This window comes from Patella vulgata, chromosome 4 (genome assembly GCF_932274485.2).
Source record: "Patella vulgata chromosome 4, xgPatVulg1.2, whole genome shotgun sequence".
NCBI lineage: Eukaryota > Metazoa > Mollusca > Gastropoda > Patellidae > Patella > Patella vulgata.
Window position 1 is genome coordinate 6278872 of NC_065882.2, and position 17253 is coordinate 6296124.

General features: G+C 38.3%; 2 protein-coding genes across 7 annotated transcripts in view; one reads left to right on the forward strand and one right to left on the reverse strand.

Annotated features, from left to right (window-relative positions):
• The window catches only part of LOC126817386 (scavenger receptor class F member 1), a 69655-nt gene that overhangs the window by 14297 nt on the left and 38105 nt on the right, over positions 1–17253 (forward strand). The gene's annotated exons all lie outside the window — the stretch shown is intronic.
• LOC126817358 (zinc finger protein 436) overlaps positions 1–17253 on the reverse strand; it is a 52287-nt gene that overhangs the window by 6448 nt on the left and 28586 nt on the right. Inside the window, exons 7-8 of one of the 6 annotated variants that reach the window (XM_050544254.2) lie at positions 8542–10013; positions 7231–7367 (exon numbers count right to left, since the gene is read on the reverse strand). The exons of 2 other annotated variants lie outside the window; for them this stretch is intronic. In XM_050544254.2, the coding sequence (XP_050400211.1) occupies positions 7364–7367; positions 8542–10013 (1476 nt within the window). In that variant the 3' untranslated portion in view covers positions 7231–7363. Of the gene's footprint in view, positions 1–2390; positions 4086–5907; positions 7368–8541; positions 10014–11180; positions 16257–17253 lie in introns of those variants that run through there. 3 more of the 6 variants (XM_050544261.2, XM_050544255.2, XM_050544251.1) reach the window with 3 other exon arrangements.

Sequence of the window (17253 nt, forward strand, 5' to 3'; positions counted from 1 at the left end):
ATCATAAAGTCTGTCATTAAGTCAACTGGGGTGGTTTCGAAGCCCCGGTTGTACGTGACAAGAAGTAGGGTCGCCTCTCCAACCTCGTGGGTTTTCTCTCTCCGGTTTCCTCCCACTGCTAAAGACCCCTATGCGGAAGCGAATTATTGAAATAAAAATTAAACCATATGTTAGTCCCGAAATTACCTAGTTGTGTCGAGTGGACATTAAACCCCATTTCTCTCTCTCCTTGTTAGGGAACCATGGTGGTTAAGTGGGTAAGACGCTGGCTCGTTAGCCTGGAGGTCCTGTGTTCAATCCCTGTATTGGCGATAAAGTTTCCGACGTGGTTTTCCCTTGTCCGTGGTGCAGGACGTAAGGCCTGACAAGGGCAGCTGTCTAGTCATTCGGATGGGACAAAAAACTGAGGCTCCGCGTATACATTGGCGTGCACATTGTAATTCGATATAGGAGTAGGCCTAAGTGTCGATGCCCGGCCAAAATTTGCCTCATACATGTAGCACACTGTATGGTGTATGGCCGTCTTCATTAGCCCAGTCGGAGCAGAGCACTAGGACGTTTAACCCTGTTTCATTTCATTGGGCGATTTATTAGGAATAGTAACGTACATGTAGGTATGAGTTTAGTTGAAACGCAATTAATTTGATTAAGATATTATGAGAATCTTGATAATTACACCGCAATATTTATATAAACACCAAGCCTTAAATCAGTTTCGCACATTTATAGTCACTAAAAAAACGGTCATGTTGTACTTAATAAGCTGTGGCCATTTAACCATCCATAAATAATACACTGAAAGATGGTTACAAGTGTCGCCATAGCATCCGGGCACTTCTGAGTAAAGAAATGGGTTACGTGCCCTTTTTTTTAAATTAGTCTCGCTTAACTAGTCTACCAACCATACTATCTCTAATTGACAGGTCGGGATAATCAAGACTACATTTTTACAAAACATAACAGAAAACTGGAACAGGAAATTGAATTTAGAAACATGCACGTTAGGCAACTCAACAATTGTTTTAAGAACCTTGTAAAAATAAAATGAAACTACTGCTAGTATCATGTTCTTGCCTAACCCGAGTGTTTCAGAGATATCATTTGTACTAAACCAAAAGATGCCACTCCTAATGGTACAGGTAATGATAAAGCAATTTAAAAAATAAAACAAACGTAATTTCTAAAGTTGCTGTAATAACCAAAAAGCTAAATATTACTGCTATTCAGAATCGTCCACAACAGATTTTTTACGGCTGTAATAGTTGATAGATGTGTAGAGAATTGCACGTGCGATGGCTATTTATAGTCTCATAGACTCTAGTGCTGAGTATTATCATAGCCAGAAATCACTTCGAGGCAAGCCACTGAAGCGGGCACATTCGCCATGTCAGGTCCAACTTTCAGTAGGAAAATTTTCACTTCACAGGTCACCGTATTCGAGGCCAAAGTCCCTAGTGGGTCATAATATAAAAGCACTGATCTGGGTTGTGGGTGCCCTAGTGGTCGTGTGTTGCGCTTCGACCCCTAGCTGGCTGGTCAGTCACCTCTGGTTTGCGGTCATGGTTTTGATCCTTAGTGTAAGCGTATGTGGCATCTTAACCTCGTGGATTTACTCCGGGTACTCCGGTTTCCTCCCACAGGAAAGACACCTGTGCGTGCACTAAGATAATAAAAATGAAAATAAGACAATTTGTCTGCGATATCACCTTCGCTGGAAGCGGACGTTAAAACACTTAAACAAAAACAACTCGAATAGATCAGACACCATATAGTTTCTTTAGATAGAGAGAGGGAAATGGGGTTTAACGTAATTCGTCACAAACTAGGTCATTCCGGGACTAACATATGGTTTAATTTTATTTCCATAATTTGCTTGCGCGTAGGGGTCTTAAGCTGTGGGAGGAAACCGGAGGACCCGGAGAAATCCCACGAGGTGGGACAGGCGACCCTACTCCTCGTCACTTACAACTGGGGATTCGAAACCACGCCAGTTGACTCAATGACAGACTTTATGATACAGCGCGCACATGCTAACCATTCAGCCATCCAACCCCCCCTTTAGATAGAGAGAGAGAAATGATGTTTAACCTCCATTCGTCACAAGCTAGGTCATTTCGGGACTAACTCAGTTAAATCAATCTTATTTCATTAATAACCTTGTGAGTAGGGGGTCTTTAGCAGTGGGAGGCAAACTTGAGGATCCAGAGAAAACCGACGAGCCCGGACAGGCGGGGAATCGAAACCACGCCACTTGACTCAATGACAGATCTTATGAAGCAACACGTAGGAAGTAACCATTCCACCACTCAAGCCCCTAATAATAATAATAATAATAATAATAATATGTACATTTATATAGCACAGAGGCATGCTCACAGCGCATACAGTTAATTAATTTGATTAATCATGATAACATTTCTCAAAAAGATGGGTTTTAAGTCTTGATTTAAAACAAGAAAGAGTTGTCAACTAGGATTCACAGATACGATCCAATGTGAAGTACGACTTGACGGCAATACAAGACAACATTTATTAAAATTATGTAAAACAGAACATATATATTGATGAAATCTATATTTATTACACGCATCAACAAAAAAAACTTTTTTAAACATACATTATGCAAGAGCTAAATCTGCCAATTGCAGGTCTTTCTTTAGGCCTGAAATGTTATCTAAATTATTAATTAGACATTAATTTATAACTTATCCAGGCCATAATCAACTCTTGGTGGCATCAGATTTCTCCAATATTAAATAGATTAGAAAGGTTCATCCATATTTTGATTTAATTTAAAAATGGAGGAGTGAGACTTAGCTTCGAACAACCAGTACGGTGGTTGAAATTATTGCACACGTCTTTTCAAACCGTCAAAGGCTAATATCTTCTCTCACAATAGAGTAATTTGAATGAAATTTTCATATTATTCATTTTACATTATCTTTTTTTGAACTATTACAGCAAGAATGGCTACCTCTTTATTTAAATCTTACATAATGTATCTTTAAGTTAAGATAATAGAACATTTTACTGCAAATTTCTAACTAAACATTAAGGAATAATTCACTGTCGTGATTTTTTTTACGTGAACGTTTTTTAGGTGATTTAGTTATTTTTTGAGGTTTCAGGTGTATTTTGTAATGTGCGTTCATATTACTTTTTTGATAAAAACCCTTATTACAAACTGGACAGAAATGGCCATAATCATCTTGATGTATTTTAGAGTGAACATGCAATGTTTCAAATGAACGAAACTTCTTATCGCATTCTTTGCACGCATACGGCAGTTCACCAGTGTGGATTCTCGCATGTGACAACATATTCTTCCTCGATTTGTACGACTTGTTGCATTCCTCACACGAGAAACGGCTAGGCACATGAGCACTAAAATAATGAGCACTGCGTTTTTGAGGTGAAGGAAACCTTTCCTCGCAGTGATCGCATTTATACGGATTAACTCCCTTGTGGATATTTAAATGTCCCTGTAGCGTTCCTTTATCTTTATATGATTTACCGCAAAGATCGCATTCATATTCTATATTCAGGTGCCGTTTTAAATGAAGATTAAGAGTAGACGGTGATTTGAAAATCAATCCACAAGTTGGGCAGATGCTTTGTTGGATGTTTCCAATATGAACCACTAGCTTATGCTGTTTAACGTACTTGGGGTCCTTAAATAGTTTGTGGCATATGTCACACTCGTGTAGGATTACACACGGATTGTGAGACTCCAAGTGTTTTTTGTATTTATGGTAACGCATTGCTTTGTTACAGATTTTACAGACTGGGTCCTTTCTGTTGTCGTTTTTGCCACATCGAGAAATATGAGTAGTCAGGGTTTTCTTCTTTGTAACCTCTATCTTGCAATGAGGACATGTGAATGGGCCAATGGCCGCCTTCCTTCCTGATCTTGCACCTGGTTTGGACTTCAGCTTGCTTGGTTCTTTGATGTTTTCCGTGTTTAGGATTTCTGATTTAATGTGCACGTCCGACATCAATATTTTATCATGAACACGTTTTGGGACAGGTATTGTTGAGTGGTGTTGATGAGAGATTACAGGGTTATCATCCACCTCCAGTTTTACCTGTATAAATAATAATACATTTGTAAATATTATCGACACGGCTTTCTTAGCATACTAATACTACTAATAAAATGTAATAAAATACAGATGTGACGTCATCCTTTGATGTACTAATAAAATGTAATAATGCAAGTCAGTTAGGTCTGAAATAGGTCTATACACATAAACAAATTCTTTTCTAGCTGTACAAAAAAAATAGATCCATACAAACGAACAAATTCTTTTCTAGAAGAAACCAAAATAGGTCCATACAAACGAACAAATTCTTCTCTGGCAGAAACCAAAATAGACCCATACAGATTTTGCTCTGGCAGTACATATATTAAGTCCCAAAAAGATTATTCACCAATTCCTCACCAATAATGTTTTGTATATTGCTAAGTATATGTACACAACAAATATTTAAAGATACATAATGGGAGATTAGATAAAGAGCTGGCAGTTCTCTCTATAACAGTTAAAAACTAGATAATGTAAAGGGAATATGCTGAAAATTTCAGTCAAATTGATCCACTATGAACCAAGATTTTAGCGATTGAATTTTTCGCCTAGCCTCGGTCATCATTACTAAAGTCGGTAGGATAAAAATCATGGTCTCGTTTATCCATTTCATGATTTATTTCTAAATGGCAGTCAAACAGCAAATCGGAACCTAATCCAATAAACATCGCAGCCTAGCGATGCCATCGAGAGTTGATTATGGCCTGGATAAGTTAATTAATGTCTAATTAATAATTTAGATAACATTTCAGGCCTAAAGAAAGACCTGCAATAGGCAGATTTAGCTCTTGCATAATGTATGTTTAATTATGGTTAAAAAACACAATGATGACCACTAATAAGAATATCGCTAGATGTTCACGACAAAGGTCTAATTCCTTGTTCACGCCATGTTGAAATCCCTTTTCCCGCCATGTTGGATGAAGGCCTTCTATTCGCCACTAAGAATTCCCTGTTCCCGTCATGTTGGATGAAGGCCTTCTATTCGAAACTAAGAATTCCCTGTCCCAGCCATGTTGGATGAAGGCCTTCTATTGGCCACTGTTCCTGCCATATTGGATGAAGGCCTTATATTCGCCACTAAGAATTCACTGTTCCTGCCATGCTGGAAGAAGGCCTTCTACTCGCAAGTAAGATTTCCTCGCTGGATGAAGGCCTTCTATATGCCATTAAGAATTCCCTGTTCCCTCCATGTTGGATGAAAGCCTTCGATTCGCTATTAAGAATTTCCTGTTCCCACCATGTTGGATGAAGGCCTTCTAACCATTAGTCCCCCATTATAAACATTTCATTTATCAACTTGGATTCAGGAGGGATACCCAAAATGGCGTCAAGATGCCAGCTCAAAGTACGAAATGAAATGAAATGGGGTTTAACGTCCTACTGTTTTGCTCCAAACTGGACTAATGAAGACGGGCATACGCCATACAGTGTGCTATGAGGGAAATTTTGCCAGGACAGCAGCACTAAGGCCTACTCTTATATCGAATTCCAACTGTCAAGGGATCTTTTACGTGCACGCCAATGTGTACACGGGACCTCGGTTTTTCGTCTCATCCGAATGACTAGACAGCTGTCCTTGTCAGGCCCTCCGTCCTACATAACTGACATGGGGGAACCACGTGGAAAATCTGGATGAACTTTCTCGTCCAATGCAGGGATCGAACACCTGACCTCTAGGCTAGCGAGCCAGCGTCTTACCCACTTAGCCAACGTGATCCCCCGCGAAGTAGGACTGACGGCAATATAAGACAATATTTATTAAAATCAGGTAAAAGAGAACAAATATATATTGATGAAATCTATATTTAATACACGCATGAACGAAAAAAACCAAAAAACTTTAAGTTATAATAATATAACATTTTACGACAAATTTATCTACTAAACATTCAGAAATGATTCACAGTCTTCGTATGTTCTCTGTTAACATTTTTTGGGTGATTTGGTTAATTTTGGGGGTTTTAGGTGTATTTTGTAATGTGCTGTCATATTAGATTTTTGATTAAAACCTTTGTTACATACGGGACAAATATGATCGAACCCATTGTTGTGAATTTTGCAATGCTGGACTAAAGTTTCATTTGATCTGAAAGCCTTGCTACAGACATGGCACACGTATGGTTTTTCACCAGTATGACTACGGTAGTGAACTGCAAGCCTTCTTTTTTCCAGATAGCTCTTGTCGCACAAATTACAAGCAAATCGTGGTGGCATGTGACGTCGAATATTGTGAGTGATTCTAAGATGTGCTGAAACAAAAGATTCGTCACATTTTGAGCATTTGTATGGTTTAACACCCATGTGGACGTTTAAATGTGCTTGTAAATTCTGTTTATCTTTGTACGTCTTGTCACAATAGTCACATCGGTATTCCGTATTATTGTGTCGCTTCAAATGTGCTTGTAAAATGTGCTTGAATTTAAAAACTAGACCACAAACATGACAGACGTGGGGTTGTAATGTAGCAAAGTCAGGTTTTAATTCATCAACTTCTGATTTTAATCCATCAACTTTGAGTTTTAATGCACCAATGTGTGTTTTTCTATGTCTTATTAAAAATATATTCGAACTGAAGGCTTTCTGACAGATATCACACTCGAATGGCTTCTCACCGGTATGAGTATGACAGTGAACCACATATTCACGCTTTCTTCGATATCTCTTTCCACAAACATCACAGCAATATCGTGGTGGGACATGCCGTTGGAAATTATGAGCACTTCTTAACTGTGCTGAAGAAAATGATTCGTCACAAGATGAACATTTGTATGGCGTAACACCCTTGTGCCCGTTAATATGCTGTTTCAAGCTTGTCTTGTCTTTGTAAACTTTATCACATTGGTCACACCGGTATTCCATATGTTCATGACGTTTTAAATGCGCTGTGAGTAAATAGCTGTGCTCGAATGAATTTCCACAAATATGACATATAAACTTAAAGCCATTATTTGTCGGTCTGCTTTTTATAAAATTTGGTGGTCTGTATCCTTTTAGATCTGTTGATACAGAGTTGTCCTTTTCGGGGTCTGTAGCACTACCACTTGCATGACTATCAGCCTTCTTTGTATGTTTTCTCCTTTTCGTTTGTGTAAATTCACCACGGATTCTTATGGGTGTTCCCTTTTCTCCTGTTAAATTTTCAACACCGACTTTCATTTCCTGAGGTGAACTTCCAACCACCATGATGGGGTCGACAGATACGTGTACATTACTAATGTGAAAGGTGGCACCTTCGGATATCAATGGAAATTCTTCAATTACTTCAACTGTATGTCCTACCTATCAACAAGAAATGGAATATTTCTTAATAAACACAAAATTATCATAAGAATATAAAAAGCACATGGCTGTCTATCAGAGATTTCATTTGGGTCATATTTGCAAGTCTTGGCCGATTGATATTTAAACATACATTATGCAAGAGCTAAATCTGCCTATTGCAGGTCTTTCTTTAGGCCTGAAATGTTATCAAAACTATTAATTAGATAGTTATTAACATGACAAGACCATAATTAACTCTTGATCCCATCTTATGTGTCAGATTTCCATTAGATTTGAATCCGATCTGATGTTCAACTGCAAAAATGGATAATCGACACTTTGTTAATTATCGTGACAGCGGTAACAATGACAATCGAGGCTACAGTGATTTTAAAATAAGCATTGAGTGAAGCAATTTGGCTGAAATTTTCAGCTTATTCCCTTTACCTCATCTAGTTTTAGATAAAGAGCCAACAGGTCTCGCTATAATACTTAAAAATAATGAGTACATTGAAAATTTCATTCAAATTACTTTATTTTGAGCGAAGTTATCACTGTTTGTAGTTTTGACAAGATATGTGCATTGATTGTTTATTCTCGTGACACCGGCACTTGTTATTCGAGACTTAGCCTAGCTTCTCCATAATCAAATCATTAAATGTCCGAAGCGTTCTAATCTACATAAAATCGGAGCCATCTGATGTTAATAAATTTTTGAATAATAATTGATAGAAGATTTGAAATCAATGTGAAGACCTACGATAATGAATTGTTCATATTAAAGCGTTGGTCATTCTTGCTATAATAATTCAAAAATAGATGATAAAAAAAGAAAATATTGAAAATTTCATTCAAATTACTTCATTCTCAGCCAAGTAATCACTATTTGTAGTTTTGACAAGATGTGTGCACAGTGGTAACCAGGGCACTGATATAATCGTGACGTAGCCTCGCTTTCCCATTTTTAAATTAAATTTTTAAATGACGAACCGTTTTAATCTAGTTAAAATCTTGAGTATTCGATGCCATCGAGAGTCGATTATGGTCTTGTTTTGTTAATAAATATCTAATTAATAGTTCAGATAACATTTCTGGCCTAAAGAAAGATCTGCAACAGGCAGATTTAGCTCTTGCTTAATGTATGTTTAAGGAATAATATAAATCTATCAGTTAAAATATATATTCAACTTACACTTTAGTTCTTTTAGATGATCGAGTTAGTTGTTTTGTTTTCAAATGGATTTTATTATGTGCTAACATATTGGATTTTTGAGTAAAACCCTTGTTACACACGGGACAATTGTGATCGGGCACATCGCTGTGAGTTTTATTGTGTCCGATTAGCGATTCATTTGAACTGAACGCTTTGCTGCAAACTTTACACACATATGGTTTCTGACCTGTATGACTACGGTAATGAACCGTAAGCTTTCTTTTAGTCTTATAGCTTTTGTTACAAATATCGCAAGAAAACCGTGGTGGGACATGCCGTTGGAAATTATGAGCACTTCTTAACTGTGCTGAAGCAAATGATTCCTCGCAAGATGAACATTTGTATGGTTTAACACCCATGTGTGTGTTCACGTGAGCTTGTAATCTCGATTTGTCTCTGTACGTTTTATCACAATGGTAACACCGGTATTCCGTATTTTCATGACGTTTTAAATGCGCGTTCAACAAATGCTTCAATCGGTATGTCTGCCCACAAAGGTGACAGACGTGATTTCCTTGAGGTGTTGACAGATCACTGTGTATTTTGACATGTTTTATTAACGATTCATTTGAACTGAATGCTTTGCTACAAACTTCACACACGTATGGTTTTTCACCGGTATGGCTACGGTAATGAACCGTCAGCTTTCTCTTAGTCTTATAGCTCTTGCCACAAGTATCGCATGAAAACCGTGGTGGGACATGATGCACATAAACGTGCTGGCTTCTTTTAGATGATGAAGGAAAGGACGCATCACAACGATCACATTTATAGGAGTTAACTCCCTTGTGGATATTTGAATGTTCCTGGGGCCTTTGTTTACTTTTATATGATTTGTCACACTGCTTACATTTATATTCAATATTCTCGTGTCGCGTGATGTGTCCTCCGAGTGATTCCCTGTCCTTGAAAAAAGCACCACAAAATCGACAATTTAAAAGTTTAGTGTCATTCGCGTTGTTTTTTATAGAGGTGTCTTTCTGTGTTGATTGTAGGATATCCCATTTAAAACTAACACTTGGATTTGTTTTTTCGCATGGTGATCTCCCTTCAGAAAACTTTTCATCGGCAATCACTATACCTTTTAGCACAGAATTGTCAGCCATCTTCGTAAAATTTATCCATTTCTTTTGTTTAGATTCAAAAGTACTTTCTTCTCCGGTATGTGTAGATGCCCCCCCAAATCTGTTCAAATCCGCTTCCCTGATTCTTTCATCAATTGAATTTACCCCTCCGGTTTGTGTATATGCACCCCCGATGCTCTTCAAATCTACGTCACTGGTTGTTTGTTTTCCACTTAAACTGTTGACCCTGGTTTTTATTTCGTCAATTGGATTTCCAATTACATTGCTGGGTTCTGTTGAAAGATTTTCAATGCTGATGACTGTGTCTTCAGATATCAATATAAATTCTTCATTTTGTTCACACTGAGCTTCATTTTTGTGACCTACCTATTAACAAGAAATGGAATATGTTCTCAATAAACCCGAAAACAATTGCAGTCTATAGAAATGCCAATAAGATTCCGTAACAAAAGGGGAGAGAGAGAAATGGGGTTTAACGTCCACTCGAAACAAACTAGGCCATTTCGGGACTAACATATGGTTCAATTTTATTTCAATAATTCGCTTGCGCATGGGCGTCTTTAGCAGTGGGAGGAAATCGGAGGACCTGGAGAAAACCCACGAGGTTGGACAGGCGACCCTACTCCTTGTCACGTACAACCTGGGAATCGAAACCATGCCAGTCGACTCAATGAGACCTGATGAAACAGGGCCCATGCGCTAACCATTCGGCCATCCAATAACCCCCCTCTCGCCACATTGAACCTATCCTATACCCCAAGACTATGAGGATCGTAAAAAGGCACATCTCAAGTGTGTTTGCACAGGAAGATGGGTTTGGTAAGAAACCGCTCTGACTCTACAACATGCAAGTCTATGGCTGAGTGGTGATGTGGGATTTAATAACCGTAGAAGGTATCGATAACCATATCACAAATATTTTCCTTTTCGGCATTGGAGGTTGTGGGGAGGCTGGCACTGCCACTGCATGTTGAGAGAGGCTAGTTTAAAATCATAAGGACGAAAAGAGAAATCATCTGCTGACATGGTTTCTATACATGTATGGGTGCCCTAATCTATACATGTCGAAGTTAATGAAATGAAATGAAATGGGGTTTAACGTCCTACTGTTCTGCTCCTATACTGGGCTAATGAAGACGGGCATACGCCATACAGTGTGCTATGAGGGAAATTTTGCCCGGGTAGCGGCACTATCGCCTACACTTATATCGAATTCCAACTGCCAAGGGATCTTTTACGTCTCATCCGAAAGACTAGACAGCTGTCCTTGTCACTCAGGCCCTCCGTCCTGCATCACTGACAAGGGGGAATCGAAGTTAATAGTTACATGTACATGTCGAAGGCACAATTTGGCTATGATCGAAAATTGGGTTTTGACTAATTTCGGGACTAATATATGGTTCAATTTTATTTCAATAATTCACTTGGAAAGGAAAATGGAGGACCCAGAGAAAACCCACTAGGTTGGACAGGCGACCATTCAGCTATTTAACCCCCTGATTTGAGAAATATGTTAATTTTAAGATGCGTAAATTTAAGATACATGCTTTTATTTCAATCAAACTACTACATGTACATAAAACACAATCAGTGGCTAAATCCCGATTCCCATATAAATGCATGTTTACTCAGTTTTACACAAAATACCCAACAAACATACGACATAAATTTAACGTTATCACAACGTTGATTTTTTTATATCTTAACTACATAAATTTAACGTTATCATAACGTTTATTTTTTATATCTTAACAACATGAATTTAACGTTATCATAACGTTGATTTTTACATCTTAACAACACTAAAATGACGTCATAACGCTGTACTATAGTGTTCCCCATATTCTCTTCGGGTATTTTCTAAAAATGAATTCTATAGACAATAATACTACACACTATTGGTGTTAATATGGTATGTACTGATCAGAAGCATTAACATAGATAACTAAAGAAATAACAAATAGGTTGCCAGGCATCAAAATATACATCAGCCAGCAAGTACAGTGCACTCTGTCACATCCGACATCATACGGGATCCTTACAATATGTCAGATTACGCAGAATGTCGGAATACCCAGTTTTCTCAAAACTGGAAATATTGTAACTTCGAAAACCGGAAGTATTATTATAATGTAGCTTTGAACATAGAACTTCGAATCACCAGAATTTTATTCCCTTTAAAAATGATAAACCTTTCTGTACATTCAAAATTTTATTACATTAATTTTTATTTCATTTAACATGCGTAGGCATTTTGAATAGGTCAAGTCTGTCATTAATTTATCTAATTCGCCGTCTTCAATTGATCGCACTTTTGTCTTTGCTATCACGTGTTCATTGATAATGGGCGTACTCGATTGAACGTTCCGGAATTGAATTCCGCGTCACTCGATTGCAATTCTGTCAATTCGGGATTTTTCGGACTGTGAATCGAGCATCCCCAGGTCGTCGTCACCTGGTTCGAAGAGATCCGTAGGGTGACCAAACTAATAGGTTATTCAGATTCAATCGGCATGCACAACGAATGTTTCCAACAGGTGCTAAGAATATTTTTACGACTGTGAATTCGGGGGAAAATTTGTGGATATTCTTGAGTATTTGTCACAACTGCCGTACAAGAGATTAAAATTATCAAAGTAATCAACAAAGACCCACGGTAGCGAGTTTTAATCTCACAGATAATTGATTGGTGATTGCTTGTTAATGTTTTGTGGCTTCACACCCATCCAGTTTTAATCTCACGGATAATTGATCGGCAAGTGTTTGCTTCACACCCACCGATTGAAGTCGGATTATACGGTGTCGATTCTATGGAAATCGTATGACGGGACGGCTGACTGATGTCGTAATCCGGAACGTACAGAGGTCGAATTACCCAGAGATTTTTTTGGCTGAAGTAATAAATCGGGACATGAAAATGGTGTCGGATGTAACAGAGTGCCGGAGTGATCAGAGGTCGGATGTGACAGAGTGCACTGTAGTATATACATGTATCATCCTATCAGTTATGAACTAATCAAAAAAGATTAGGCCATAATCAAACCCTTTAAGGAGGTAACAAGACTTCGTAACAAATGGAATACATCTCATGTTGGAAATCAATGAAAACCAATCAATAGGCTTCTTCATTTTAACGGGAAATGTATATCATACAGAAACTGAGATCATAATTGAAGCCTAAGATTTTGTAACAAAAGGGCCAAATCTCTGGAGGTTAATGAAAAATCTTGAAAATCAATTGAATTCTTCATTTCGATAATATAGACAAACTACATAAATTTCAAACAGAAAATAAACATGCTTCTTCAATGGCCGTCCTCGCTAGAGACAAGGGTGCATGATTTATAGTGGCCACATAAGAGGAGGAGGTCCTACATGACCTCATTGTTTACCTTACAGCATTGTTTTCTGATACATTCATTATGAACTGGTGTGTGGCCACACCTTAGTTTTTGTCGTTAAAATGGAATTTAATCACGACACTTCGAAACGTGGTTCTGTTACCATTGATAAGGTCATGTGGAACCGTGTTTTTACTAGCGAAGCCTGGTGGGAATTCCTTCAGTGAGGACATCCATTCAATGCGCGACAAACCATATGAATTTCAAAAACTAGGTCATTTCGGGACTAACATATGGTCCAACTTTATTTCCATAATTCGCTTGCGCGTAGGGGTCCTTGTCACGTACAACCAGGGATTCGAAACCACACCAGTTGACTCAATGACAGACTTAATGATACAGCGCGCACATGCTAACCACTAAGCCATCCAACCCCCCAATTTCAAAAAGAAAATTGGAAAGACCAATAGGCATGTATAAATTTCAACTGGAATAATAATTTTAATCTTTAGGGCATCCACAACATCAAGGGCTATAACTCTGACTGACAGTATATTTTGGAATTATTGAAACAAATAGGCGTTTTCGTCTCATGAACTTTAAACACTGTATATAACATTTCAAGTAATTCAGATAATAACTTTAGCCTCGAACGTCCACCACAAGCAATTGTGGATGACAGATGGACAGGGCTGACAACAATATATGACCACATATAAAAATCAGTAGAGAGACTAACACATGGTTCAATTCGCTTGGGTGTAAGGGGTCTTTAGCAGTGGGAGGAAACCGGATTTTCCAGAGGTTGGAGAAACTCACGAGGTTGGACAGGGGACCCTACTCCTTGTCACTTACAACCGGGAAATCGAAACCACGCCAGCGGACTCAATGACAGACCTTATGATACAGCGTGCACATGCTAACCATTCGGCCATCCACCCCCTCTTTGTTAGTTTATTTTGTACATATTCTATTGGTTGATAAATTCAACTTTTACGCCATGCGGAGTAAGATCAACTTTCCCATCATTGATAATTTCATCTTTTCTTTCCTTGATAATTTCATCTTTTCTTTCCTTGATAAATTCAACTTTCCCTTCATTCATAAATTTGTCTTTATCAATAAGTTGAACTTTCACTTGATTGATAGGCTCCACTTTCGTTTGATTGACAGGTTCAACTTTCACTTTCCTTTTTCTTGTCCATTTAATTTTGGGTCTCCAATGTAATCTGTGGTGTGATTTCATATTGGTTAGTTGAACAAAGGCTTTGTTACACACAGGACAGACAAAATCGCGTATACCTTTGTGGCTTTTATCATGGATGCGCAGGAGCTCCTTTGAACTGAAAGCTTTGCTGCAGACTTCACACACGAAAGGTCTCTCACCGGTATGACTCCGGTAGTGGATCGTAAGCTTTCTATTGGTCTTGTAACTCTTACCGCAAACATCACACGTAAATCTAGGGGGAACATGGTACGTCAAAATATGCCTACATCTTTTGCCAACTGAAGGAAAGCATGCGTCACATTGGTCACATTTGAATGGATTAACTCCATTGTGTACATTTAAATGTTCCTGCAACTTCGATCGAATTGGGAATTTTTTCTCACATTGATCACATTTATATCCGTCAGGCAACTCTTCATGTCGTTTTATATGTGTGGCCAAAGTCTTCTCGGTTTTGTATAATACACCACAAATGGGACATATAAGCGTGCCAACACCATAATCTTTCTTGTTTTTGGGATCCTTTCTGGGTCGACCGCTGTGCTTTTGTTGATGACTACCTAGTCCCCGGAATGATTGGAATATTTCGCCACAAATCTTACAGTCATACTTGTGGTTCTCACACTTGTGATTGAGACGAAGCAGTCCGGACATAAATTTCTTGTTGCAATGATCGCATGAAAACCTTGGTTCTTTCTGTTCATGTTCTTTAGAATAGTGAATACTCCTTACACGCTTTGAAGCAAAGGACTCTTCACATTCAGAACATTTGAAAGGTGTTATCCCACTGTGGGCCACTTGAACATGCTCCTTCAAAGATTCCTTGTTGTGATAGGCTTTATCACACTGGTCACATCCGTAAGGGGGCTTAACTCCTGTGTGCAAATATTGATGTCTCTGCAGAGCATTTTTAACTCTAAATGTTTTATCACATTGGTTGCAAGTATAGGGAGGACCTTCCCTGTGAACTTTAACATGTTCGGTAACCTCTTTAAGTTCTTTACATATCACATCACAAATGTCGCATTTGAAACGGAAAAAATGAAATTCAAGTTTGAAATGTTTATGAAAACTTTTTAGATCTGTATAAATTTTCTCACACTTGTCACATTTATATTCAATAATCTTCTTTTTCCTTCTACACCTATGTCCCTCCATTATGTCTTCGTTCTTGAATGAATCCCCACAAAGGGGACAACTAATATGGTCGGGGTTATCGGTCGATTTGTTTTCTACAACAGTTGACAGGAGTTCATCCATTTCAGGAAGGTCATATTTACTTTTTGCATGTGGTATTCTAATCTTAACACATCCACTCATCTTATACAATTTTATCGCTTTCTTTTGGGCAGGTGTGCGACATATTCTGTTCAAAACGGCCTCACTGATTAGGCCTGCAAATCGATTTTTAGACACGCTGATGGGTTCTGTCTTTGTAGATGACATCTCATCATTTTGAGTAGATTCATCACAAATTCTGTTCAAATCTGCTTCAGCCATCGATTCTTCAAATGGATTTCCAATCACATTGATTTGTTCTGTTGTGGATTTGATCTCCTCTTTTAATGTGGATTCACCATAGATACTATTGATATCTCCTTCACTTATTGATTCTCCAAAAGGATTTCCGATCACACTGATTGGTCCCATTTTTATGGATTTGATCTGTTCCTTCTGCGTCGATTCCCCACAAATTATGTTCGAATCTTCAAATGGATTTCCAATTGCATTGATCGGTTCCATTCTTACGGATTTGATCTGTTCCTTTTGTGCAGAATCACTACCGAATATGTTCAAATCTTTAAATGGATTTCCAATCAGATTAGTGGATTCCTTGTGCGTGGATCCACCATCTCCATTAAGGCATTCTTCACTAATTATTGGTTTTTCTTCAATTTGATTTTCAATGGTTTGTTGGGTTGAATTTTTAATAATTGTGGGTTCTACAGACATCTGTCCAAAATTGGTGCGAATGTCTTCAGATATCCTTTGAATGTTTGCAGACATTCCCCTTACTTCAACATCATCCTTGCCTCCTACCTATCAACAAGAAATGAAATATTTTCGTAAACAATTAAAAAGCAATGAAACCGGGCTATAGAGACGGATGGGTATGGACAACTCGTTCCCGGACAATTTGTCCCCTAGGACTATTCGTCCCCAGATAATTCGTCCTCAAGAATGATTTGTCCCCTAATTATGATCCACAGCTAATTCTAACTGATGTCTGGTCTACATTGTTTTATCATACACAATAATGCATATTGATTTTAGTCAAGTGCAGTATTGACAATGGACAATACCCATAGTGAAGGGATAAATAGATTCTCTAACTCACAAAAAGTGTCACTGATCATAGCTGATAACTACATGCATATCAATTAGCTCGAAAAAACTTCAGGAACCATTAAGTTGAGGCCTAGTTTTTGATAATGGAACTACCAGTATTGTTGTTCAGGGACAAATTGTCCTAGTCCTAGGTGACGAATTGTCCTCAGGGACGAGTTGTCTGGGAAAGAATTGTCCGGTGACGAATTGTCCTCAGGGACGAGTTATCTGGGAACGAATTGTCCGGTGACGAATTGTTCAGGGAAGAATTGTCCTAGAGGCGAGACGGACATATGGCATGCAGTGTGCTAGGAGGGAAATTTTGCATGGACAGGAGGGCACTACTGCCTACATTTATTATTTTGAATTCCAACTGACATGACAGTGTAAACAAGACCTTGCTTTTTTTGTCACATCTTAATAATTAGACACTGTTCATTATTGCTGGTCTCTCTGTCCTGTACCACTGACAAGAGGAAACCATGCCAGAAAATCCTGAGACCTAATTTATTCATCATACCATTCGAATGAGTCGAATGACCTGACACTATCCCTTGCCAGACTCTCCATCCTGCACCACCGACAAGGGGAAACCACGCCGTAAAATCCTTATGATACAACACATATGTGCTAGCCATTCAAAAATCCAACCCCTTGCTCAATGACAGACCATATGATACAACGCGCATGCACTAACTACCAAGCCACC